The sequence below is a fragment of the Gavia stellata genome, chromosome 3 (genome assembly GCF_030936135.1).
Source record: "Gavia stellata isolate bGavSte3 chromosome 3, bGavSte3.hap2, whole genome shotgun sequence".
NCBI lineage: Eukaryota > Metazoa > Chordata > Aves > Gaviiformes > Gaviidae > Gavia > Gavia stellata.
The window spans coordinates 82,049,206-82,077,092 of record NC_082596.1 but is presented as its reverse complement, the minus strand read 5'-3'; the positions used below and the strand labels follow the sequence as shown (position 1 = coordinate 82,077,092).

General features: G+C 44.3%; 1 protein-coding gene across 2 annotated transcripts; it reads right to left on the bottom strand.

Moving 5' to 3' along the window:
* Nucleotides 1-4,226: 4,226 nt before the first annotated feature.
* On the bottom strand, nucleotides 4,227-27,887 carry OTULINL (OTU deubiquitinase with linear linkage specificity like). Of its 2 annotated transcripts, none has more exons than XM_059815411.1 (8): nucleotides 27,787-27,887; nucleotides 14,307-14,462; nucleotides 14,167-14,198; nucleotides 13,968-14,059; nucleotides 10,078-10,227; nucleotides 9,150-9,278; nucleotides 5,993-6,265; nucleotides 4,227-4,828 (listed from the first exon to the last, which is right to left on the bottom strand). In XM_059815411.1, exons 1-8 carry the CDS (start codon nucleotides 27,885-27,887, stop codon nucleotides 4,649-4,651), a joined length of 1,113 nt encoding a protein of 370 aa, XP_059671394.1. In that variant the 3' UTR covers nucleotides 4,227-4,648. The 2 variants fall into 2 exon arrangements, with proteins under 2 accessions (XP_059671394.1, XP_059671393.1); XM_059815410.1 differs by having other exon boundaries at nucleotides 14,307-14,466; nucleotides 27,791-27,887.

The following is a 27,887-nucleotide window of genomic DNA, read 5'->3' as shown; positions in this document are numbered from 1 at the left end:
AAGCTTTCTTGCTCCTGTTCTTCCCATTTTCTCCCCCATCCCGCTGGAGCTGGGGGAAGTGAGTGAACGAGCAGCTGTGCGGGTGCTTGGCTGTTGGCTGGGGCCAACCCACCACTATCATCTGGGTAAGTATGACAATCAAAGAGTCACCAGAAGAACTGAGCTTATTGAACTACATTTTCTGATGCTTGGAAGCCATCTACTGGATAGGTAAAAAGAACACAAAATCCTTCATAGCTAAATGCTAAATTTGTCATCTGAAACTCAAAGGCTGATCATTTTCAACATCTGTAAGATGCAGTGTATCACAATGCTGAAAATTACTGCCATGGGGAAAACATTTAGCTGAACATGAGAATTTGGCTAAAAGGACACAGGGAGTTATTAGCTGCTATATGTGCTGTAGACTTCAGCAGTTGCTGCACACAAACTTGCACAAGTGCATTCAAAGTAGTTGCCTCCACATTTTAATAAAGAGTTGATCTATGGCCAAACACTTCAGTAAAGAGGAAGATGTTTTGGTTAAATGCCCTCCCAAGGCATTAACCTTTGGATTACACAAAATTGGGATATGCTAGAAGATGAAAGCATCCAGGACCCACCCTATTTCTTTCCTATTTTTCATTTTTCCCTCCCACCAGCATGCACAACCCCGTGCCACAAGTCCCAGCAATGCCCCAGCCATCCTCCTCACCCACTAGCCCTGGCTGACACAAAGCTGACACAAAACTCTGTGGTTCATGAAGACAGATGCAAATCAGCCAAGCCCCAGGGAGGTAAGTTTCCTGCATTTATCTCATGTCCTCGCTAGGTACATCACCTCCTGTCTCTGGGGCGCGTGGGTTTCCTTGGAAGTTTTCTGACAAATCTCTAAAAAAAGCCTCTGCCAGGCTGCCTGTTCCATCCCTGGCCAAGATCAGGGTTGGACTAACACTGTGAAGGATGCTGTGAACAGGAGCAAATGCCACTTACTGAGGCAGCAGCACCCCTCCAGCCCAGCTGCCATGCCAGGCTTCTCTCCCAAATGATTTCAAGGGATCCTCAAAGACCCGAATCCTGCTCTCTCACGAAACCAGGCCCAAAATGGAAGTTTCTCTTGCGCCAGGGAGTCCTTCAAGCACCCCGAAACCCTCACAAGCCAAGAGGGAAGGACCAGGGCTTCCGTGGCACCAAAATCCCAACTTTACCTTTTCTTCAGATTCAGGAGCTTTTCAGAAAAATGACTCCAAAAAACATTAGTGCTGTAATGGCACTAACATAACAGGGTCACGGGTGGGACTGCTGTAATATTGCTGAAGTACAGAGGGACAGGGAAATCCAACTACTGGCAAAAAAACCCCTATATAGGTCTTTTCTGTGCTTTGAAGAGAATGGATGTATCTTTATTTTTCTGGACAACTAAACTAATTTGAAATATATATTCCTTAAATCTGTGCTTTAGGCAAATTGAAAATTGCACCTGAAAACTATTTCCTAGGCACTAAACTCAATACCCTGAGACTAAGCAGGTAGACTTAACAGCAACAAACAACTACACTGGGCGATTTTTAATTCGCTTCAGCTTAGTAGCCGCAATCTAGACAAGAAGCAATTTCAGTATTAGAGTTGAAGAATCAAGATTGCCAGTATTTTTCTTTGGAGTTAAAATGAAATATGGATCGTGCTTCATACATTTTTTGAGATGCAATTTTTAAAAAAGATGACATTCAAAAACAACATCTTTTTTCTCCGTATAATAAAAGATAGAAATTTCTTTAGCTGCTCTGTTGCATTCTCAACACACATTTTCAAGTTTGGGGAAGAATCCAAACGCACTGCTGAGGTTTCAGTATGTTTTCTTTTTCTTGCTAAACTAGCAGCAATAAACACATCCTGACTCGAAACTTTAGCTGCCTACAACAGGGCATTTAAAAATTATTGGTAATGACTGTGTGCTTCTGGATTTGTACAGCAAGCTTGTCTGTGCCACTGACGGGAAAAGATGCTGCAGCACCTGTCACTTCTATAGTACCAGTTAGTTCCAGATGCACTTTATTCAGGTGCATTTTCTTTTTCATGTATTTTTCTTTTATATATATATACACACACATATATGTATATACATACATTTCTTTCTATGGTTTTTTTTTTTTTTTGGCTTTATACATACGTAAAATATATTATCAGAGAACGTGATTAAAACGCAGTGCAGCCCCAAACCTGTCTCAGTGTTTCTTAAGATCCTGTGTAGAGTGCTTTCTGCATTTATCTGTAAGACTTGTGATTATCCTCACCTGAAGTTCCTCTTTCTTCACATCCTATTTCTGTTCCTGTCATGATTTGGCTAGCACCTCTGACATCTGATAAGCCAGCAGATCTGTTTCAACATGTCCTTTCTGGATTCTTGGGGCAAAATTAATCTCACCTAACATCAAAAATCTAGAGCAGAGAGATTTATGCTGATCACTGCCAGCTCACAGTACAGTCAGAGTGAGGAGAACCAGACCCTTGTAGAAACCCACTCCTCTGACTGACTGCATGCTATTGGGCTCTCTGCCTCGTCAGTGGAAGGCAAGATGACCTAGTTCAGATGCAAACATCCAAATTGGCAAGATAAATTCCACTATCTGTGTTAGATCTTTATTAACCCCCTGCTATTAATATGCTCAAAATTACAAAAACCATACATTTTGACAATTTAATACTTTCACAGCTGTAATGCTTTTGTATTCCTATTCCTAAATAATATGCAAACCATTAAAAAGGCCACTATAAAAATACATCCCTTTTTTGGTATGCCTGTTTGTACCAAGACAAGAATAAAATATAGACAAGTTTATTGATAGCTGTAAATGTTACTGTTGATGCAAAATAGATAGCAATACCCTACTCTCAGGCATTAGAACATTTCCCCATGCAGAGCCGAACCAAATCTGAAGTAGACAAATTAGTTCATTCAGTGAAAAAAAGTTTCTTTTAATAAATAAAGTACTTGATATGCAGGTTTTGATGAGATTAAATTATTATCAGTATCAAGCCTTCTTAATTAAAAGCTACAAATTATTGAACAAAACTGAACTCAGAAAAACTTGCAGGAGACAAAACTGTTACAATACAGAACTCAGATGTTTGTGTTTATAAATATATATACATACAAATAAAAGGACTGTAAGAGAGAAAATTGCTTTCTTTTACACAAAGGAACCGAGTGCTCTCCGTGCACTCCAAGCATTACCGTTTAGTTACCTCATGCAACTGCTTTAGCTCCTGCAGGCCCTGCTCACGTTTTTGTTACTGGCTTGTATTTTCTCCTGCAGGAATTAAAAAACAAACGTGCCTGTCCCCATATCTCTAGGATAAGGAAAGGAGAGGCTTTGTTTCTTAATAAATCCCACTTTCTTCAATACAACCGTATGCCTGTAGGATTGTAAGCTTTTCACAAATGTAAGCTTAGCACAATGGTATATAATTTTAATATTTGTTCAAATTAAGGTCCCTTGTTTTTGAAATAATCAAAACACAATTGTTTCTTTTAGAAAATAGAACTGGGCAAAATGTTCCACGTAATAAGGTGAATCTCATTTAGCTGTCCCAGACAGACTTCTTCAAACATTGAGGTCTAAACTAAAGATAGCAATCTTATACAAGGAGATTAATATATACTCAAGAGGATAAAACATGTATACACACTGCTAAATTCACATAATGCATAGAAAATCAATATTTTCTGAAAATGCAGTGTTTGTGAATGTGCACAGCTTCCTCAGATGAACTGCAAATGAAATCTTGGCAGTTAATGTTGAAATCAGCCCTTAAAGGATTTACAAGTTGACAATAACCATAGGCAGCTACTGGGTCTAACTCTATTGCATGTTTCTTATTAATTAATACTGCCCTTTTTAGCTTTGAGAAAGCTTATGTACTTTCCTCCGTTATAAAGTAGATCTTCCGTTCATCTGCCACAGTATTCTTGTGTGTGTGTGTTGGTTTTTTTCCCCCTGGGTAACACTTCTTCACCTTCAGATACCAGCGCTGAGTGCAGACAGCTTAATTTCACGTGTCTGAACTAAGTACAGCCTGCAGCTGCTTGCTCTGCCCATCCCTGGAGAGAGGCGGTCCGGCAACGGGGGAAGCCAAACGGGATTTGAAGCAGCTATGCAGAGGCCCCAGTTTATATCCTCCCATCCCAGGTAGCCCCAAGCCAATGCAAGTTTAATAGCCTGGAGTATCAACTGCGGGACCCCAGGAGCTCCTCCTTTTGTGACTCGTCCTCCCTGGCCAGAGACAGATGAGGGAAAGGCAGTAATTGCTTTAGGAACTTGAGTTTAACCCATCCAGAGATGCCAGAGTAAACCCTTAGGCTAGCAATGGAAAACCCAGCATTACCTTTGCATTCTTTGTCCTGCAGTCGAATCTTTTTTGTCTGACAACCCTAAAATATGACATTTTTTCCCCCAGACAGTATAGCAATATATTTTACAGGTTTTATGGCTGGCTGATGGTGAATTGAGCTGCAATGGGAAAGCAAAATGTTTACACAATAAAGCCATGAATCATTTTGTAATCATTAACGAGCATTCTCAAAATCCTACTGCTGCCAATTAGAAACCTAATTCACTGGAACTGGTCACTCACTATATTACACACAGGAAAAAAAGTCACTGGTCCTTCATGTTCTGAAAAGGGGGATGTGATAGTAGCGGTCATCCTCGGTCAGGAGAGAAATCTCATTCCATTCCCTTCGGTATTCATCTGGATAGTTTACTTGAAATTCCTCAGTATTAAATCTATGCAGTCTGTAAACTCTTATCTTTACTTCAAGTAAGTATCCAAGAAGAAACAGTTCAACCTAAAGATGAAAGAAGTCTGTAAGACATTTATTCTAGACTTAGAAGACTAACCCGAAGATAATCCAAATCAAGGCAAGTCATCTAGCTTCAAAACAGTAGACAAGGAATAAAAGGGGCCCATTTGTAAGTGGAGTAAGAAAACTAAAAGTTTGAGGGTATTCTTAATGTGCCAACAGTCCTTCCACTGCTCTTCTGCACGTAGAGGATATTCTGGTTAATGGTTGACACTTTGGCAACATCCCTCTTCCACCTGACACAATACATAACCTGCTCCCGAAGCCAGCTCGCACAGCTCAGTGGGGAGCAAGAAGGGACTAGCTATTATTAAAAGATTGATACACCTTGAAAAATGGGAAGCCTGCCACCTTGTGATCACTTGCTACATGAGGGAAATAAAATAGTAAAAGGAAAAAAATTCCTTGTACTTCATGTATATGAAACTTGAGAAATGGCATCTTCATTGACACTTCTTGCAAAGGATTGCTTAATCTGGAAAAATGCTTCAGAAAAAGCTTATATCCTTGGGCATAGCCAGACAGAGCAGAACTTGTCCAGTTGTAATCAAACTGCTGCTGAAGGTGACTGCAACATGTAACAGTTGACTTGATAACTGCAACTGGTTATAAAAAATAATTTCACCCATTGGGAAGTGAAACTATTTGCAGAGTGGCAGCGTGGAGCTTAGGTGTCAGTAAATAGCTCCTCACTAAATATAAAATCGAAAAAAAAATCTTAACACATAAAGGTGAACAATTAATAGAGTTCTCATTACCTACTCTTTAACACACATCAGATCTAATGGGAACCAAAGAGGGGGAAAAATAGAGTGATGATAGAGGGTTTGGCATGGTGGAACAGACAGGAAAAGCGAAACAGGTCAAATCTGCATAATCTAAAATTATTTTACTTATCAAAGGTATCATTGTTCTAAACTATGTCTCACTGATAGCTTACAGTATTTATTTCTGGCGCAGCAAGAAAAGTGGCCACCCCATTTTGCTTTACTAGTTTTTTCCTGGAAGATTAATGACTATCCTCAGTCCACTTCCCCACATCCCAAAGAAAAAAATGGGCCAGCTATCACGGATGATGTATGATGTATTCACCTAATCACATCAGAGATGGAGTAAGTTTTATGATTCATTTTTCATTTATATCGTTACCTGGTCTAGGCAAATAGAGTCACCTATGTGGTTCAGATGATTCATCATGAAACTCAAAGGGTCAGACGAAGAATCACGAGCAAGGAGAAGGCTAAAAAGGTTGTGTATGGGTTCTTCCCTGTTCTTTATCTGCTCATAGGCTTCGACAACTTCATAGAGCATGATGAATTTTATGGCCTCATATAGTTTGTGCTCCTTGCTCTCATCAGAAAAGAGTGTATTACACATGTTTCCTCTTTCTTCATGATCCTTAGTAGCACTTATTTCAGTCCACTGGAAAGCACACAGAAGAATATTAATCAAATTATTAAGAATTCTATTTAATACGGAAGATTCCAAAACAGGAACAATTGCCAGTCTGTACCATCCCATTATTGTGGCCAAATGGTGGTGCAAATAAGCAGGCGGCTCTTTCAGATCCGCAATGAAATTTGAAGCCTTACACATTTCAGTTTCCATTTATCCAGCTGAACTTACTTGCTACAGACAGCTCCAAGCATCTGGACGCTAATGATAGTCTATGAGAAAGCAAATGTAATTCCCCTATACAAAAGCCACCCATCACCACTGTAGAAAATCCAGGTATCGCTGTCAGTAAAGAGTCTGAAAGGAGTGTAACCACCAAAAGGACCTCAGAAAGTTACAGGAAATCTGTGTGGATGCATCTGACATACACACTAAGCCATAAGCGAAGGTTAGATTAAGTGATGACTCCTGACCTGTTTTTAACTTACAGCTTCCAAAATTCAGTGATTTACCTCTATAGTACCCTTTACATTAAAGTTGTCCTAGCCTGAATTTTTTAGAAGCTGGGCCCAATTCAGAAGTGTGTCAATTAAAAGGAACCTATTCAAACTGGACAAGCCAGAATGGTGTTATGAACTGTACACATTTGTATGTCTTTAGTGTGTTCTGCTTCATGAGGTCCACATAAGTTGGCTGCACAAGAAGGGACATTACAAAGACATGCATGGGACATGAATGGGGTAGGAATTTCTCGTTCTGCTCATGGTTGATAACGAGAGTTCCTGGGCTCTCTGTTGCTCTAGAGGGGTCAAAAGCCAGTGCTCACACCCAGAAAATGGGCCATCCAGGAGACAATGTTGGACTGGGTACCAAATCAAAATGCTTAAATCACCCAGTTCCGAACACAGTGGCTAAAAAGAGTCATCTGGAACTGAGAGGTTTTTTAGGACCACAATAAGAGATGATGCTCAATGACTGGGATTCAAATGAATTTCAGTTAATTCTGTGCTTGTATCATTTATATGTTGAAGTGGCCATAAACTGTGAATTGCAACTGAAAAAAAAAAAAATCTAACTTATCCATGAATACTAAATCGAGAAACAGACACACACACACACACCCCCCCCATCTCCTCATGCATTCCTGAAGACTTTCCTTACAGGTTAAAAATGAGACCAAGTGGGTGAACCAATAATGTCCCTTTGCTAGAGGACCTCTACTACCGAAGAGAAAAGCCTGTCCTAAGTGTAAAGCACCTATTGACCAACACGGCCCAGGCACAACAGCATCTGCAGGCAGCAGCCCACGAGACGACAAGGGAGCTCGGAAAGGCAGCAGAGAACCCTGTTCATGAAAATAGGCAAAAATCCATCTCACTGGCCAAACAGCACCTTTATAAAAAGAAAATTAAGTTGGGAGCTAGACCTCATGCCCAATAACGGCATAATACATCGTACAGCTGCTCTGCAACAATTTGTTAATTGTGTGGATTTGTTCACTGTGCTGACTTGAAACTTTTTTCTGTACAAACATCCAGTTTAAATGTTTCATGCGAAGGGACTAACATCAACTTAAAAGAACTACAACAAGATAAAAATAAAAGCCTAGCAACCCAACATTGGCAATTGCAAAGAGTGACCACAACAAAATGATAACTGCACGGATAACAAGAACCACCAGGCACATCTCAAGAAGACGGGCAGTTGTCACTGTGGCACAGCAAGGATGCAGGCAAGGGACAAGGACCAGATCTCTATTTTAATTCCTTCTTTTTATTACTAATGCTTTGTTTCTAGAGCTAAATAAGTCTATTTGTGGTTTGTTGTTTTTCTTTAAGTAACAATTACTATCACTGATAATAGCATTTAAAACTGCAGAGTTGTGGCTCATATACACAGGGCCACATAAAAGGTACTAGCTTAAATGTGTACCAGTAAAATAAGCTGTCGTGGCTGCGGTAGAACAACCCAGAACCATGATGTATTGTAGAATTAAAAATGACAGTTTAAGGTCTGATATACTGGATAATGGATGCCTTCAGAGAAGCGTTTCAACCTAATTGACCAAAACCCTGGAGTCCAGCAAAAACCAGTCCCCACTTGATGGCTGTGACCCAGGACAGCACACAAAGCAACTGCGCGGCAGGAGGAAGATGGGGAGGAGAGGGCGGTCGTGTGCTAGGGACAGCTTGTGGCAAAGCAAATAGGAACAGTCCAGAGCTCACGCAACTGCAGACATGCAGAAACCCCAGAGGAGCTCAAGGAAGGTGCGAGGTCTTGTCAGGCCGATTTTTCATCTCTGTTTCAGAAGGCCTTGGGGCTACTAAAACTCCCCAAGTTTTAAATATGTAAGTAAGAGTTATAATCCTGGTTGGGAATGCAGGCAATCTGGCTACGCTGAGCAGATGGGGCAGTGGGGTTGACAGGTCTTTAAAATCAAGTGCTTCAGCTTACAGAGAGAAATTGTAGTAAAACTGGATAAATAAAACATTTCATGGAGATGGGAGAAAAGGAAAGACAATAGTTCAAGAGGAAAATGCACTGTTTGTTTGTTCCCTCCCATTTGGGAAGGGAATCCAGGAGGATCTCATACAGCATGTTGTTATTTTTAATCAAAATGATGAGATACTGCAGGAGCCACGTGATGGCAAGGGCAACTAGCCGCACAGTAGCAGCTATGGGGAGGATGGCCTCCCTAACTTGCAGGGGCACCCCGAGTACTTAGCCTAGTGGATCCCGGAAAGCTGGATTCCCCTGCAGGAAAGGTGACGCCTTCCCAGCAGCTCAGCTCCCTGAACCGGGGAGGGAGGCTGACTGCCACAGAAATATGTAACAAGGCGCAGTTCCCTAACTCTGTCTCAACCCATTTCTCAGTGCTTTTATTCCCACCAACCATTTCCTAAATACTCACATTTGTCTTTAATGTCTCCATACACTTGCGCAATTTACCAAAGGCATTGGGACCTGTATATCTTTCTGGCCCAAAACTGTATTGCTGAATCCAGTTGCAACCTTGAGAATACAAAAGCTTTTCAGGGAGCTGGGGGCAGAAGGAAAAAAAAAAAAAAAGCTAATCATAACCATAAGAAGAAGTAGAATACAAACTTATATAAACTTGTCTGCGCACATTTTAATTTATTATGTGGTTCTATCCTCTGATTGTACAGTTCAAACAACAAAAAAAACGGGCCTCAGAACAACTCAAATGTTAAGAAGGAGGCTACATTTGACTGCCAAGTCCTTAAGAAACTTAAAACAGGGCCAGCCAAAAAAGAAGAAAATACACTCTCAGCAAAATATATAACCCACACTCTGGAAAAGCTGGATACATCCAGATTTAGTGGGGTATTTAGGATTACAGACACCTTCCAGTTTGCACACGTGCCCCCACAGGCAGCAGCTGGAGCTCCCCACCTCCTTGCTGCTGTCTCCTGCCAGAGCTCCTGGAGCCCAGGGTACGATTCCGGCAGCTCCAGCAACATGCTCAGCAACTCCCAAGTGAGCCACTGGACTTTGCACGGATGTGGATGAGGAGGATTCAAATATCCTTTCATGTTAAGGGAGTGACATCCAGCAGGGCAGCAGTAACATTTATCTATCCACTTTTTTTTTTTTTTTTTTTTTTAAACCATTTAGACTCATGTTCACATTGGTATGTTTAGATCTGGGACACTTTCTCAATTAAGTGTAGTTCAAAGAGTTTGAAAAACTTCTCTGTAAACTCTAAGAAAGATTCTCCTCTACTTCCATAGCAGACATGTCAGTTTTCACATTGAACAAAGCTTCCTTCTGCAGTGCAAGGTTACTTGGATCACGTTCATTTAGGAAATGAATTTTACCTTCAATATATCTCTCTCCTTCATCCATGATGGAAAAGGAATGCCTTGGCTGAATATCTGAAAAAGCACCGCTCTTAGTACACAATAGTTGTCCCTCCTGACTTGTCGCAGGTATTTGATATGACAGCTCCAAAACAATTCTTCATATGCCTAGAAAAAGACCAAAAAAAATTTAGCTATAAAAATTTTAAATCTTGGACAACCCCTATGTTGATTGGAGTCGAATTCCAAACTACTCGTAAGAGGGAGCTAGGGGAATGAGAGAGTATATTTTCAAGTTTTATATACACAAAAATGTTCCAACACATGGTTTTTGTAAACACCTTAAACTGGCACTGCCCCTTAAGAGTGATTCTGCATTCTCTCCAAACTCAGCGACTTGCTCCAGTTTCTGCACTGTTGCTAGCGTAAACATTCACATGGTCAACCAAATCGGAGCAGGTCAGCGAAGCCTTCTTTGCCATTATAGCTTTAACCTCAACCACTTCACAACTCATGCTGACACATGGGATGGAGCAGCAAAACGGCAGGAAAAGGCGTCTGGAGAAAACGCCTTTTGGCAGAAACATCTCCTTACATTGACCTGAATCCATCGTGCAACGGTGACCTGAGGCTGAGCAGACCTGGCAGCTCTGTGCTGAAGTGGATGGCCCTTCTTCCAGCTACACACTCCCTGTGTTTCCTCTGCATTACCTCTGGCTCTCATGTGAGCCCTTGTTGAGACAATTCAGAGCCATAAACTGGCAGAGAGTTAGAAAGAGGACTCTACAGTTCCACAGGCTGCTGCACCACTCTTAGTTTGCTTCCTGAAGCGGGCAGGAAGATGGTCTCAACTCCTGGTCCTCTTTCATCTCAGTTGCTTCCTCACCCCATCCCAACACCAATTCTCAGCCGCACAGTCTCCCCTACTCCTACTTTGCACTGGCTGTGACAGTAAGGCTACTGAATCCATCCTGCTGGTGGAGCTTCCTGCTGCTTCAGCAAGCTCAGGTGGCTCACAGAAGGTTCCTTTGGGATGACCTGCTCTATCAGCTCACCATCTTGGTGAGCCACATCCAACAGAAGATGTAAGAGCCAGCACAAAAGAGGGAGAGAGACTGATTAGGCTAGAATGAGGCGAGAAAAAGGGAGAGACAAGACAAGCGAGGGACTGCCCCTTTTGGGGACAGCAGGCAGGTTAGGCTGGTTCAGGATCTCATGAGACCTCATCCTAAAATGTTCTCCTTACTGTCATAACTTCTACCTGATATAACCAGCTGTCCACTGGCTGCTCTGATCTCCTTTTCTGCTCTGATCATCTAGAAGGCTCATGGATTTTCTGAAAGGCTTGTTGCCCAGTACGTGTTTGCAAATTTGTCAAAAGTTTTGCTATCTTTTGTTACCTGTTCCTCCAAACCACTTTTGGCCTTGTTGTGTGTTGTTCTGGGCACTTTTGGCATTGCTGTGTTCCTGCATTTAACGTGGCAAAGTAGGATCCTTTCTCTGTTCATCATCTGGACGCAACTCCAGCTTTTTGAAAATTATCTTCTTTTTTTCCCGTATGCTGCTGTTTAGCCTTATCAGCTTCCTTTTAACCTTTCTTAAGTCCTTCTTGGTATGCATTTGCTCTGTGATTCCAATACCATGACCTAAAGCTATATATACGTCAAATACCCTGACCATAAATACTCATGTCTCTCAGCTGTCTTTTAGCTTCTTTTTAACATACTTCCTTGTTTTTATGTCGTTTCCCTTTCTGAAGACTGATACAATTGTAATAGGTTTTTTTGCTTTGTTGTTCTTGCAAGGATGTTGAATACAAGTACATGCCGTCTCCTGTTCCAGAGAACAGCAACAGAAATTAGAAAACAACATTTCGAGGCAGATCCTGTGCACTCTCAGGACCAAGGCAAGCGTTGCTTCCTTTCCTAAAGGCTCCCTGAAAAGCTGATCTATGAAACAGTCATTGGCACCACCTTGAAGTTCAACCCCACAGCTGGTGCCAGTGCAGATGGCTAGCTGGTGTCTCTCATTACTATTGCATCTCCTGCTCCCTCTGCCTTTTTGATCTCTCTCAGCATATGGACAATGTTCCCACCATCATCAGGTAATCAGAAATATGGACCTGGTGCTACATTTGTCCTGTGCCAGTCTGAAATGCCACACCATGAGGACACTAGGATATAATGTCACAGTTAGATGATTGGCTGGATTTGAGTCTAAGCTTGCTTTAACAGATACTACTACATCAGTATAGCTACTTTAGCTAGAAGTTTTATGGGAAAAGTAAAGATCCAGCCCATGGTCTTTGAGCATACCTTGGTGACTAAGGCTTAACACAGTTGAAACAGAGCGCCATAAAAGACGTCTTGCTCCCGGAGGCCCATCCCTGTCCCAAGTTAGGGTACTGTAGTGTTGCTCCAACTGCAGTGCTGCTCCAACTTCAAGCACTGGTCAGGGCCCTTCAGAGGGCACCGCTGCTCCCGCCATGCCCCCTGCCACGCTGCCTCCACTGATGGCCACCAAGATACAGCTGCCAGCAGCCCATTGCATGTGCAAGAACATATGTTTTTTGTGGGAAGCGCAGCTGCTGTTTCTGCCTGTCAGGTGTAGGCACGTACACACAATGTACACAACTGAAAAACACGTTGGTGAGCTGACAGAAAACAGTGTACCTAGAAGTAGTGAACCATGAATTTAGGAGGTCCTTGGCTCAGGAGCTCAGCTATCCATGACCCAAAGCCTGGTTTGCTGCAGCACAACTCTGTCACCTTGACTTACAGTTATGAAAAAAACTTACTAAGCTGTGAGAAACTATTTCAGGTAAAATGATGTAAGGTAAGAGAAATAAAAAGCCGGGGAGAGGAATAATTATTAAAATGGTCACAGCTAGCAGCTCAAAGATACAAGAAGGAAAAAAAAGAAAAGAAAAAAAAAAACAAACCCACAAAAAAACCTTACGTGGAAAGGAGTAAAACCCACAGAAATAAAAAAAGAAGAGAAATGGAAAAGAGCAGCACTGAGGATTAGCTGACGCCGACAAGCAGCGGAGGCTGCCACCTCCCCACGCAGCCCAGGGCTGTCTACAGCCACCTCTCAGTGGCTGATTGGGGTGCTGAGGATGACGAGAGCATTAACTGTGAGATTGATAGCTTGTTAGCGCTAGCTACGTGTGGTATGAGGTAGCAGGAATTGCCGTACATAGTTCAACTGCGTGTGTCCTGCTTGCCGCGCCTCGCACAGGGGAAGATGCTGGCGCGGAAGTGCCTTGGCCAGGGAGCGCCCCGGCAGCGTCGTGCGGCCGGGGCCGCAGAGCTGGTGCAGATGGACGCTGAGCGAAGGCAGGGGATGGCCACCATCCAGCAAGCCGGCTCCTTGCCCGCTGAGCACCACCTAACCTGGCACAGTCAGATGTGAGCTCCTGCCCCCAGCTGCAGCTGATGCAGCCGGACAGGGGTCCTCGGCGGCTGCTGGGGAGGCTGCCGAGCGCTGGCTGCTGTCACATAGACCTTCAGAGCTTGGAAGAGAAATGGGTGTGGTGTTCCATTCCTCCCTGGAATGAGAGTTTTTAACCTTAAATCAAAGGCTGGCCAAGAGACAGCGTCTAAGACCAAGTTAATTAGGCTGTAGCACTGGGGATGTTTTTTCCTGTTAAAGCTACTGTGTGGCTCATTGGTGCTACAGGGGGGAATTCGGAGAAGATGCAAGACTAAAGCCTGATGTACATTTTGACCTGCTCTACTCTAGCCTTTATGTAGATCCATGTTCACACTGTCCCTTTTGCTTTCTATTTAGCCTTCTGGTGGAGTAGGCTCTGGTAGCTGCGGCAGCTGCTTGCATTGGGAGTGCTATTCCTTCCCCTGGTGGTACTTCTCCCCGTCCTCATGCAGAGATTAAAATTTAACTCTTACCTCCCTCATATGTTTGGCCTGCTTTGTTTCTCCTTTCCATTCTCTCGCGCTGTAACCAAGTAGATCAACTTCTGTCAGCACACTGAGATTCCCTAAATCGAGATTAATTCACAGATTAGTTACCTTCTGCTGCTCTGCATCTGAAGGGTAGCGGTGGTGGTGGGGATTAAGGAATACAGAATGACAACAAAAAGATTACTTATGAGTTTTCTTTGAAGGTAGTTGCTCCACCTGAAATCCAAATGATAAAACAGGTGTCAAAGAGGAGTTGTCAAAGGTCAATATTTACTGAAATGAGCAACAGCATGGAAGATTAAAGTCTGCGTAACAAAAACCTACCGTTTCAGTAGCTGTGCTAAAAAGCTGTATAGCCTTCTGCAATACCAAAAAACAGCAACGAGGAAAGACATGCTTAGCATTAGCTGCACTTTCAGTTTTTGCCACACGAGACACAAGGATTGCTTGGTAGCTGTCGTCCAGGACCGCACCTCATGCCTTCCTAAAATAGGGATAAAAAGAGAAAGGAAAAAATCTTGTCACTATTGGGCAATACTTGTTTTCATTTGTTTTCTTACAAAAAGAAAAATCATCCAAGTACGATACCACTCCAAATGAAACACAAAACATGAAATGGAAAAGGCGCAGTATATTTACTGACTCAATTTTTGAAATTTCTAGGGTTTTGGGTGCATGTGGTTCACATTTCCAAGCTTTGCTCCACACAGTGCAGGCTAGATATATAGTTACAATGGAAAACTGATAGCAAAGCAACTATTCAACAACAAAATAAATAAAAAAATTTGCTTGAGGATGTGCTGATCCAGAGACCTGTACCGTCACTACTTTGTCACAAAGTCAAAGTCTTAAAGACCAGGGGTTCCTGGGAGTTGTAGTCTACAAACGGGCCGTATAAGGCAATATTAGCTCACGAAGCATCATATGACTGCCAGGGGAATTAAAAGAATGTTCCTGCTCAATCTGGGCAAGTTTAGGGTCAGTTTAAAACTCAGGAGAAAGCTCTTCCCCGGGGGGGTTGGTAGAAAGCTCAGGAGATCATCACAAAGGGGGTGTGCTCTTACTGTTCTTCACAGACATAAACCGGAACAAGTTTCTGTTGCTCTCTTGGCATTACAGGCAGGGTTAGGGAAGGTTTTGGTTGTCTTTTGTTGATAAGAAAACCTAGACTTGAGAGACGGCCTGGAGACCGAATAGTTGACAAAGGCAGTATCTGCTCCCTAAGTGAGAAATTTATCCTCTGGCTGCAATTTGAGTATAGGAAATTCCCAGACTTTATGATCAACAGCTGCTCTATTATTAACTTTAAGAGAACTCAACTTCTTATAAAAGCATCCCCAGAGAAGGCTGAAAAGATCCTTCTCTAGAGAGCCCACAAAAGGAATTACTCATTCAGCATAGTTTTATCTCAGTTGAACTTCTGCCCCTCCTGGCTTTAACAGGAAATTTGAGAGGGGCCTAAGTTTTCCAAGGAATTTAAGCCCCCGCACCGTGGACAACTATCCAGTCGAAGAGTTACATATGAATCCCAACCTTGGCAACGAGTTAAACAGCCACGCATACATTTTTACAAGCCCTGTTGCATGTATACAGAGCACTGCTGATATCTGGCCTTTTCCAATATTCTGTTGTTTGAAGAAGTTTTATTGCAGGATGTCAAATGCAAGTTGTCCAGAGGCAAGACCCACACCTCGTCTCTCCCACGAACAAAAGGCAGGTTAAGAGCTGTAAACAAAAAGGTGTTAATAAACTTTAAAGAGGTAATTGGAGAAGCTTTTGGGGTGCTAGTTCCCATTTACAGAAAACCTGTACTGCTGTGAACGCTTTTGATACAAGCCAACGGACAGGTCTTCTGTCAGCTTCTACGTGTGTGCTGCACTAACGTGTGCGTACCTGGCACGACCGGGGGTTACGCCTGCACACGCCGAGCAGGAAAAAGCAAGACACGCATTCATGCGCAACCAAAAAGACCAAAAATCTGAAGCTGCAGGAAGCATTTATTACTGGTGCCAAGTAACAGACGGCAAAACATCAGCTGTAAGGTTAGTAAATGGCATAGCTCATGGAAACAGCGGGACACTCCCACCTACGGCACACACACACATGCTTACTGCTGATGGACACCAATAGGCACATTCTTAATAAGCACCCAAATTGCTACCTAGAGAGCAACAACTGAGAATTAGTAACAGATGACAGTCCTGGCATAATCAAGCCACCGCAATTTCTTCTCTCTCTTCTTTAGGATAAAGGCATCAGCATTGGAAAACCTCAGTAGACTGTAAAGAACTGAACCTTCTGCTAATTAGAATGGAACCTGAAGGCTTACAGATGTGGTTCAGTCCATCGATCAGTTGGTATTCTGGATTTACATCGTCATGCTGTTGTATGAAAACCAATGATGATTCAAACGAAATTCATTAACAGCAATTTAAACATATGGTATCAAAAGGAAGATACAGCAGACTTTCATTTCATTACTTAAAATGACTGTACGATCCCTCTTTTCATTTTGAACAAACTGGGACTTTAAAAAGTGAGAGCTGGTCCATCTGTTCTGATGACATACTTTGCTTTATTGAGTACCAGAAATACACATGAATGCAAAATTTCTTCCTTTACCCCTTTTACAGGCAAAAAGATGAGAGGTTTGCATCAGCTTTTAAGTTGAATCAATCAATCTTTTGAAAAACCTTTTGATGGTATTAATCCTGCAAAAAACCTACCGGAGTCCAGCAAACCCCCTTTCAAGACATGTGGTTGACAGGTGCATGAGCAACTATTCTTCAAGGAGCGCTGGGAAGCACTGGCTTACTGGTTTCAATCAAAACCACAAATCAGTGTCAGAGAACATGAGATAACCAGATATTGTTCATCCATTTTTATTTAATATGGGGGATTTATAAGTAGGTATTTCCCTAATAAAAAGCCTAATGGGAGATGGCAAAACCTGCAAGCAAGTGATTTTGAGTATTTTTGCTACACTTGCATGACAGCATACCCTGGACTTCTTAAACCTTCCCTCCTGTCGTGGGAAAGCTGCTGTTCAAACAGCACTTTGTGATTCAGTTACTACTTTCGGTGCTTATGTCACACTTAGAAATGTAATTACATTTTTTTATTCAAGTAAATGACATTTAGAAGTGGCAGTTGGATCGCAAAGTGCCGCTGGTAAAAATACATCATGAACAAGACATGAATTAAAGAAGAGGGCATTTTAAAATAGATCTTTCCACCCCCTCCCTGCCCCCTCCAAAATTCTTCAGAAACCGAAGTGCAATTAAATTAATAACACAGTGGCGGGGGGAGTAAAATAAACCCACGGATTTTTAAACCCAATCCATTCCCTGGCATACGGACACAATTCATCCTGTTCCTCAGGAGACAGTGACAAGCTGTTGGTGCTGCGACCAGCTGCTGGGCTCACATCTTTTTGAAGACTGACGGCGAGCATCACCGCGGGGACAGGGAGGCCTGATTCTTCTCCCACACGGGAGAACAGAGCCCTGGGACTTCTGACACAGCTCCAAGCAGAAATTTGCATGAACAGAGGTTGAACAGTGCTGAAGTAGGAGCTGATAGCAGCGTTTATCTTACAGTGCAAGTAGTAGACCGTGTTTTCTTTTCACGCCACATCATCAGCTTCCTGCTAGTGCCAAACCTTAAGCTTTTACATGAGCAAGCAACATCTGCAACATCTGCTTCTTTCACAAGTAACTCAAGAGTATCTAGAGATCAGCCCCACATTTGACTCCCTCACAACTTTTTTGGAGGCTGCCACCTTAAAAACGCATAACTGATGAAATGCAAAATGTAAGGGCTCAGCTCGGGAACAAGCAGGCAGCACTGTACGCAGCACTGAAGCACGATCCAATATTCCATCATGTCTGATGGCACAGTCACCTTTTTACTTTTTCCCTCCCTTCCTGTAACAAGGCCATCAGGAAGACAACAGAGCGTCTTCCAAAATTAAAAGCTGACCGTGTGACTTCTTTTCCGGACACTCCTCCTCACAGCTTTTTTGGTTCTGAAAGCAGGACACAGTACTCGTTACCATAAAGGGGCCAAGTTTCATACTCCCATCACACAACACTCTGTTCCTAGTTCCTGAAAAGCAGGTATCCCCTCCTTCAAAGAGGGAAACAGAATTTGGGACCCCTCTGTTCCAACCCTCCTGCTGCCTGCTCGTACCCCCCCTTCTCCTCCCCTCTTGGACCCAGAGCTAGGAAGAGAGACGCCTCAACTGAGGGATGCAAGGCTTGGCATGGAGGTCCAAGTCTGCCTGCATTCAGTGTGTGCCTGCAGAGCTGTCTTCGCAGCTGCACATCACATTTTTCCAAACTATGTAGTATCAGTACCGAGGCGTGCTATAAAACAGGCTAACCCCCTCCTTTAAGGGAAAACAAGCAAACTTATAGAGCAGGCATCATGATGCACAGATGCACACATGTGCACATACACCTCAACTGATTGAGCCAAGACCGAGACAAAGAGCTGTTAATTATAAAAATTCAATGCCTACAATAGATTACGCCCCGTAACAGCTTAGAAGAGAGAAACGTGCTGTTTTAAGTAGCGCCAAGTGATTACAGAGTCTTTGATTTCCCAGTTTATTATCAGCGCCGCACCAAAAAAATGAAAAACTACTGAAAACAGAACAGATCAAGCACAAAACATGATATGTGGGAAACGCTGCTTAATTCAATAACTATTTCATTACGAAACCCGTCCTTTACAGAGCAAAGCAATGTCAACTTGTTAAGCAAACATTCTTCACCTGTTGTAGTACAACAACTAGAGATGATGATCTCTCCTTGGTATAAGAATAAAAAGAGAACCATTTACAGGCAAAGATGGTAATCATCAGTGACTTACCAAAAGTTCAACCATGTCTGCTGATCAGATCTCAACTTCAACTCCAAAAACCAACAAAACAGAATCCCAGCCCCAAACTGTAACTAGAGTCACTCAATTACCTAGAAAACAGAATAGTTTTGGTAGCACTGAGGCCCGTCGCTTGCAAGAAAGGCTTTATTTACATAGCTGTCCTGCGTAAGAGTCCCAAGTGCTCTCTCAGCCCTTGTCCCCTTTCTGCAAAGATCTTTCAGGACAAATAGAGTAGAAAGGCTGGCAGCCTCCTTTGGACTTGCTGATCATTAATAGGACCCAAACTGCTGCTGTTAACATATCTATCCAGTTGTGACACTTACGTATTCTGATACCATAGCAACAAGCATGATACGTTCTTACCTATTGCATGATTATCTAAAACATACACTATTAGAGTTACCTTTACAAAACCAATTTCATCTATATATTCAAGATATTAATGCATGCCCTAGCCTGCACATGCCATTTTCCTCTCTCCAAATTCCTACAAGAACAAAAGGAAAGTTCAGTTCTTGATCTCCTGTATAATTCAGCTTCCTTTTTAAGGCACAGGGTGCTTCATCCAGGACCTTCAGATGAATAAAGCTCAGCTACACTTCCATTTATGTAAGAAAAAAACATGACACAAGCCTTCCGAGAATTTACAGTCCAGAGCAATACATGAAAAGCACTTCATGCCATAAAAAACAAGTATCTCTTTAAAGCTCTTATTCCTAAGTATGAGTAAAAAATAATGAAAAAATAAAATAACCTCGTTTTAAAGAAGGAGCCTCTGAAATTTCTGCTACTGTGATGATTTGTTTTTTTCAATGTGGAAAAAATCTGTCCTCATTCAGAATTGCTATTTAATGCCTGTACACTTCTAACAGAACTTACGTAAATGCACTAAATCTATTATTTGAAGGAAGCCCACGCTAAGGATTCTTATTACGCCTGTTGCTGAGTTGCATGTTGAGTCATCCCTAATGCCGCTCATGTTTGTTTCTGGATTATCTATTTGCAAACACAGCTCTCAAAATGCCTTTTATAATTTTTTTTTTTTTTACTGTGCTGAATCCAAACTGACACAGTAAAGGAAGTATTTTCCTCCTGAACATCTTTGTACGCTTAAGTCTATCTGAAAGGCTAAGTGGTGTAAGCACCTTAGGTTTTTCTGTTGATTTGTCTAAATAACTGAAGCTTTGGTTATGGGAAAAAAAGTCTAAGTCTTACTTAGCAAGAAGAATTATTTTCCTCCTCCTTTTTTTTAAACCTTGTTTGCACAAGAATTGTACCTACAAGCCAACCCTCCAAGGATGCGCGGTCATTAGGCGCTAACGGGGCTGGGTGCTACCACAGGCAGCATCGCTCGGGTCTCTCCAGGCAGAGGTCCCGCAGGCTGCAGCGAGGGCTGCCCCCCGCGGGAAGCACCCCTGGCCCTGCCTGGGTGCACGCCCCACGCCGGCAGCGCAGGTGCCAGGTCAGTGCCACCCAGGAGGAGCAGGACCTTCTCCAGCCTGCCGCCGTCCCCCCAAAGGAAGGGACTGGTGGGCTCTGCGACTCCAGCAAGACCCGCAGCAGCGACCGCCACGTCGGCACCAGAGGAGGGATGCAAGTGGCAAAGCAGAGGAGCCCCCCAACTGCACGTGAGGAGGGGTGAAAGACAGCTGGATCGAGGAAGAGGGAATGCCAACAGAAACCCGCATGGGAAAGCTCTCAATGCGAGCAACAAGCTGCTTATCGGACTCCACCGGCAGCACTCCTGGGACAAAACACCCCTTGGAGGGCCCCAGGCGAGTCCCCAGCCCCACAGTGGTCACCAGCTGGCTCATTCCTAAACAGTGGTTTGACACCTCGAGGGGTCCTTTGCTGAAGTGCTGTAGCCCAGAGGAGAGAGCAGCAAGAAATGCCAGTCAACTTGGTAGGCACGCACTGCAGGACAGGCAAGGAATTTTAAGTTTCTACCTGTCGGTAAACAGGTATCCCAAGTGACAGCTGGGAAAACAGCAGCATCAAGTGACCCATGACAAACAAAACAATCAACTCATCTGAGCTTGTCTACTGTCTAAGCAGTGTCAGTCACAGCTGTTAATACTTACGGGCAGTGCATACATCTGCTGTCAGGTAAAGACCCTGCTCTGCAAGCCAGCCCGCTTTGACCAGGTCGCATCCATGTAGCTTGTCATTCCCACTCCATACAGGGTCTGACTGCTGTACCCTCACGACACAGATTTTACGTCTGTCTTCAGAGCGCAACCCTCTCCAAAAGCGTACCAGACTCTGCATGCAGTGAAGCACCATGCAGAGTTGTGTATTTTTCATACGGATTAATAATCACATACAATTTATGATTAATAATCACAAATAATTCACATCTCCTGGTGGTGCGTCAGATCACAAAGCCTGTGCTTTCCCACTAGGTATGTGCAGAGGTTATTCCAGCTGTGTTACTTGTTTGCTTAGCAGTTTTACTTGTCTCCCTCCCTCTTTCCAAACCAGATTAGAAGCAGAAGGGAAAGGCAACAGAAAGCAAAATATCAAAGCCGTCAGTCTGAATGCAAATGGCAGAAATTGGTCTTGCATCTCTCTCCCCCTGCCTCTCAACGTCCAGCCTGATGGAAGTCAAAACTTCAGCTTTATTCTGCCGAGCTAATGCTATTAGGATGGAAGCAGCTGGGGTGTTTAAACCCTGCTCTCTCTTCATCTTTTAAAGGGCAACAGTTTCAAACTGGCATGTTTTAATTAGCTCACATGCATGGGAGTCCTCTGCCTTTTTTTGAGAGTGCATTACCAGGCACTTCTTGCCTAAAATATTAAGCAAAAAAGGCACATTGAAAGGTAAAACTGCCTGCATCAAGATAACTTAAATTTCAGTTCCTATCACTCAGTGTAATACCAAAGTCAGAGCTAGTACAAACATTTCATAAAAATGTGATTCAAGAACCCAGAATTTTCTGTGTGGAAGCTCTCTGTTTGGAAAAACACATTATTATTATTATTATTATTGCTAATGCACGTTTGGTGTTGTTACAGACATTTGGATGCCAAGAGAAGCTTCAAGTGAAGTGCTCCGGACATCGGTCACAGGGACCAAGAGACCGTGGTTCCCTGACACCTCTGCATTTGCATGAACTGCCGAAAAACTGGTCAGTTACATGGCAAGATCTACATAAAATACAAATTATGCAGCCCGGTAAAATATGGTTAAGTGTGACCCTGCATATCGAGCTCTTCTTGAGGGGCTGGCACTTGGCAGAGGCACAACTTATTTTCACTTGTAAACTAAGAAAATGAAATACAGAGTACTGGACAGTTTCTACCCTTGGAACTCAGCAGCGTCATTCTTGGAGATCTACAATGATATGAAATCCCTTGCTTTCAAGATCTCAGCCTTCGGCAAGCATGTCACAGCTGAAATTCGTGCACAGGAGGTGACATGAAATGAAACCAGAACTGAGGAACAGCAAACACATCCGCAGGTCGCTCCCGGACAAACGCAGCAGGCACGCGCACGGCACGGAGCTGTGCTGAGAGCAAAACTGGGGGAAAAGAGTGGGATGACTCTTTGTCACCCAGACAGACGTGAAACAAGTGTTTAAGTTTGCAGAAAGACTGATTTTTGCACAAACTCAGTAATTAAAAACCTGGCAGCATTTGCCTGGTGGCAGCTGACCTGTGGGCAGTGCCAAAAGCACTTTGCCATGCTGCTTCTCCGTTGCACAGATGCTAGGGCAGACTTGACGACAGTCAAATCCCCCCACACCCCACATCATATCAAGGCACTAGTTTGATGCCAAGGTATGCATTTCCCACTTTCATAGCCCCATTCACCCAACATGACCACCCCGCCCTGGAAACATAAATGCTAAACACTCAAAAAAATCTGGAAAATCTCAGCAACATATTATGGACAAGGACTCTGAGGCAGGGTCTTGCCCAAGACCACATGCAGAGCTAGCGACAGGACTAGAGACTAAGCATATACAGCCACATCATCCCATGTTTTTAGCCCTCCACCTTAACGTGATGTGGCTCAAAGTAAGACAACACAACTCTTCTGCTCAGTCCACACCCTCCTCCTCATAGAAATGTTTGTTGAAAGAAATGTCTGGGCAGCACAAGTTGCCTTGCTAGCCACGTCCCTCTGCACGGGCACATGGTGTAAGTGGCATCTGTCACCACCAGTGACATGGGGACAAGAGCTATAGACACACCTCCTCTCTCTGTCAGGAGCTTCCAGCACTGCCACACAGGCTACAGAGAAATCCCAAGCACTGGGGTCTGGATCCTGAGGATGCCAAAAATGTACAGTATCACTCCTCAGCAGTGAAAAAATGTGAAGAAGCTACAAAGAATAAGGCTGAAAAGAAAGAAACTAAAAGCTGATGATTTAAAAATTTCTTAGAAAATTCATGAAGTAGCCTGCAGCAGTTTTGGAGTATTTTATAACGTGTTTGCCTTCACTGGAGCCTTCTCAAGAAGTGGACAGTAACACCCTTGTCTCCTGTTTTCCCTCGCTTATGGTGGGGCAAAACTTTGACATGATTTTATACGATCAGGTAGCAGATAGCCCAACCATCAGTTATATTGTTCAGGGGAAAAACCCAAACTTTCCAGCAAACCGAATTTTGTAATATACAAACTCAACTCTCTTTAGCACCTTAAAACCAAAATGGGTCATTTCTTCCCGATTCCCACACTTTACCTCTTTGTTTCATCACTTGCAGAAACCAGAGTGGCCAAAGGACGGAAGTGGGAATAACTGTACTTGCACATATTGGCAACAGAGCAGCCAGCACCACATAGCTTAAAACTCACTTAGTGAACACCACAGAAATCTGATTCTTTCTCCACTGCAGAAAATGAAAGTATAAGCTGAATACAATTTGTACAGCTCCTCCAAAAAGCAAACCAGTTGGTTAGTAAGAAAGGCAGTGCAAAATGAGAGCTGGACCAGTAACCATCAAAGCAGAAACGTATCCTAAAACGTACAGCAGAAAAGCAAACTGGTAGGGCATGGTATCTTCGGTCTAGAAGACCACTTGATAGTGGCTTTAAGGGATGCATAAAGCCGAGAGCTACGAGCACCTGGCAAGCAGATCGGAAGGGGTGCACATCCATCTTCCCAAGATCTTCTTGAATCACATGCTGGTTTCTGATCCCCTTTTTCCTAAGCCAGTCTGCAACGTTTCATTTCAGATTCCACACAGCAAAAAAAGACAAACCCAAACCCAAACCAAAGAACCCCAAAAAGCAAACAGCAAAACCCCAGACACAGACCCGTTGTGCAAAGGGCACGTGTGGCTGTTTTACAACCGTGAGATCTCCGTGTACCTTAGCGGTAACAGCGCAGCGCACCCAGAACACACCCGTTCCCAAGCAAAACCCAAACCCATCTCAAACAGAGGTAACTCCTGCCAGAAGACCTGTCGGCCACCCTCTGCCCAAGCACAGCCCCGAGCCGCTGCCGCGCCCGCAGCCCTCCGGCCCCGCCACGGCCGGCGCGCCCCTGGCTGCGCCGCAGCGGCATCGCGGGGGGCGGGCACAGCCGCGGCCCTCCCGCCGCGGAGACCTTCGGAGCAGCTTTCCGGGTACTGCCACTTGGGGGAAACGGCCCCCAAAAGAGTCAAGTGGAAAACAGAACTCAAACATCACGAAGCAACAAATAAACCCAAACCCTCGCCGCGGCCGCGGGGACCCCACCAGTGCCCCGCAGCGCCTCACCCGCTTCGCCGCTCCCCGCCTGCGCCTCCCCGGGGATCAAACCCCGGCTGCGAACGTAACGCCGACACCGCCCGGGGCGGGGAGCCCGCGGGGCCGCCCTCCCTCCCCTCCCCTCCCCGCCCCGCCCGGCCCGGCCCGGCCCGGCCCGGCGCCCCCGCCAGCGGCAGCCCCCGTCGGCGCTCCGCCCCGGCTGCGGGCGGGGGTTGCTCCCGCTTTGCTGGCCGGTGGGAAGGCCCGAGACCTCCCGGCCGCGTGCGGAGACCGAGGGGTAGGGCGGGCAGCGTGGGGGTGGCGGGCCCCGTTTCGGGGAGGAAGGCTAACCCTTGTCAGCCACCTCTCAGCCTGCCCTCAGCCTACGAAACGGGTGGAGTTCTCCATTTCCCCAGCAGTCCCCGCAGCTCCGCCGGCAGTTAGACACAGTTTGTGCCTTTTTTTCGCACTACGTTATTTCATAGTAGCAGTTCCCTTAGTGGAGACCAGCATCATCAGCATCCATCTGAAATCGAGCCATGAAATGTAAACACAGCTTAGCGACTGCAGAGTTGTTGGGGGTTTTTTTCCCCCCATCATTAAATGTTGATTTCCTCCCTAATTCACTCATTGACAAGATGAAGTGCATTCATCCAGACAGAAATTCACCCTTGCCAGGTACCTTTCCTTTCAGCAGTCTTTTAGGTGCAATTCGTCCCAGCTGTATGTAGAGAATTTGCACCGACCAGGGTGATTTCTTTTCCGGTTACACATTAAAGAACAATTTTCTTCCATCTCCCTAGGGAAGGGAATTGTAATGGTCTGAACAAGTGACGCAGACTTAAATCTTCTGTGGAGTTACAAGCAGTTTGCTCCAGCACAGAGCCAGGACAAACTTACAGGGTTTATTTTTTTTCTTTTTCCTAAAATATTGTAAGATACTAAAATGGCTGGAGCTGGAAAATCAACACTTTTCACGAAAGAATGAAGAGATTTGTACTGTCTGGCATGACTATCAGATTTTTCCTGCATCTATCTCAGTTAACCTGGGCAAGGAATGAAACAGACAAAACCTGCTAAATATTGGTGTGCCCAGCGCTCACTTGTATGCATACAGAAAGCCACGAACACACTTATCCAAGTAAAAGAAAATCTAGCCTTAAAAACCAGCTGAGAATAGCAAGAGTAAATAGTTGACTTAAGAGGTCTAAAGCTGTCAGTTGTGCAGCACTGTGTGCTGCTCCACAGAAAAATCCCTTTTGGAAAAAAACATGTTTCTAAGTGCCAGCTCTATGCCTCTCTGCAGCATCAGCTAGCTGGTGCTTTCCGTGTGGACATGCAGTTTGTGGCTTAACATAGCTGCCTCTCAGACGGCGCAGCTGAGAGAGATGCCGTTAGGATATAGCTGACCCGTCGTCCACCTGTGAGGGCTCCGAGGAACCTGGGATTAGTTTGAGCCACGTCGTGCCTGCAGCTATCACATGCTTCAGCTTCCCTTTCCAGCTTCCCTCTTGCCTTGGCCAGGTCAGCATCAGTGCCGCCTGACGGTTTAGCGTTCCAGCCAAATCCGAATTTGCCTCTTTCTGCCCTCTCTAACCTGTGTTAAAATCTTAGGGTTTAATAGGGGATTTCTTTGTGTAGACGGGCCTGAAAGTTAATGTTTATCTGGTTGCTGACTCATTAAGGGAAGAGGAATGAAACACGCATAGTACAAACACTGCAGATCAATGCCCGTATCAGCGTGTCCTTCCCACTTCCCGGCTTTCTGCTCACATCTTGGGGCATTTATTCAGCGCTTCCCTGCAATCTAGAGAATAGCCTGTGCCCCTCTATGCACACTCTTGCTGGGAATAAGCTCTGGGGCAATCAATCACATGGCGATCGCTTACTTGAAAGCTCTTGGCGTATTTTTTTAACGAACACTGTCCATATGCCTTTTCTTCCTCCTCAAGCTCTTTCTGGACCTTACGGAGAGCTCTCTGCTACCCTTTCCCATTGGTGAGCTTTGGCAGGAGAATATTGCCTCTCCTCCTTGCAAGATGCTGACACCGGACAGCCTCTACCTCCTCTGCAAGCCCCTCCTTGGTCTGGGATGCAGACAGCTCTGGTGAGACTGAGCCAAGTAACAAACACAGAGGCCTCCTGCACTCCCTGTTGGACTGGTCGGGGTGAGCTCATGCCATTCCTGTTAGCTGACCAAGAGTTAGGATAATCCTAAGGAGAGCAAGCAAGGTCTAGGTCTGAGCCAGGATCAACTGCAAAAAGGGGACAGCAGCTACCTGGAAGGCAGTTTCTGTTACGGACTGTGCAGAAGTGGACACACGCTGCTGCAAGGGTTCAGAAAATGTCAGAAAGTGTGAACTTCCCCAAAATATCTTGGAAAACAATATTGGGAGCGAGAGAAGGCCTTACTTAGAGTACGCATTCAACATGTTTCCGCAGAAGTAATGCCTCCCCTGCTTTGCCCCCGAGTAGGCAGCAGCTCCGTGGGGACAAGGGGAAAGCTTCAGTGAGCTCCAACTGGAAGCAGCCTAAGTTTGATTCTCTTCCTCCAGACTTTCTGGTCATGCCATTTTGCACATATTTATGATACTTAGGCAAGGCTATGTGCTGATGGCAAACCCCTACTGCTTAGGGGCATTTATGATATTTCCTTCCTTTAGGAGAGCATTAAGAACTTGCCCATTACATGAACCTCCAGTTTTTTCTGCAGGTCATGGCATCTCCAAGCTGCAGGCATGACTGCGACTACCTCCTGCTTGTGCCCACACGAGACTGCACAGCAATTACAGCAAAAGCTTATACTGAAAGCCGCACTAAGCAAGTATGAAGACATTTTAACTGTCCCTGCTTAAACCCACAAATCAACTGCAGAAGTAAGTGCCGTGCTCTTGCTCCCATCTGCAGGTGAGCAGCAGGATTATAACCACAGCCCAAAGAACATAAACAATTCAAAAGGAGAGCAAAAATTGTCTGCTGAGACAAAGGCAACAGCATCCGATGCAGTAAAAGTAGGTGCAGAACGAGTGAGAGCTTCACCCTTCAGTTTTTCAAGTCCGTTACTAACAGGCAGGAACCATTTCCCTATTTATCATCATTTATTACTACTACTGAGGCCAGGTATAGTTCAACGCCTAGATAAAAGTAGTGCCCAGGCAGCTATGATCTGCAGCACAGGAGCTTCCTATAGCTGATCACCAGCTGGGTGATATGTCAAAATTTAGAGCACAACTCTACGAACTTACCAACACTCCTCTTTGAGTGGCTAATTCTGCTCTGTTTTTCTTGCTCAGTGAACTGGTCTTTGTTCTTACTTGCCTTTCTGTCATGTCGTCTCTGCAT

Excerpts from the sequence above, each read along its gene's own strand:
- OTULINL (XM_059815411.1), bottom strand. The coding sequence starts at position 27,887 with ATGCAGAGACGACATGACAGAAAGGCAAGTAAGAACAAAGACCAGTTC. Across the intron at positions 14,463-27,786 it reads TCAAAGAGGAGTGTTGGTAA|GCATGAGGTGCGGTCCTGGA; the intron begins GTTCGTAGAGTT and ends TATTTTAGGAAG. Across the intron at positions 4,829-5,992 it reads ACTCTATTTGCCTAGACCAG|GTTGAACTGTTTCTTCTTGG; the intron begins GTAACGATATAA and ends TTTCATCTTTAG.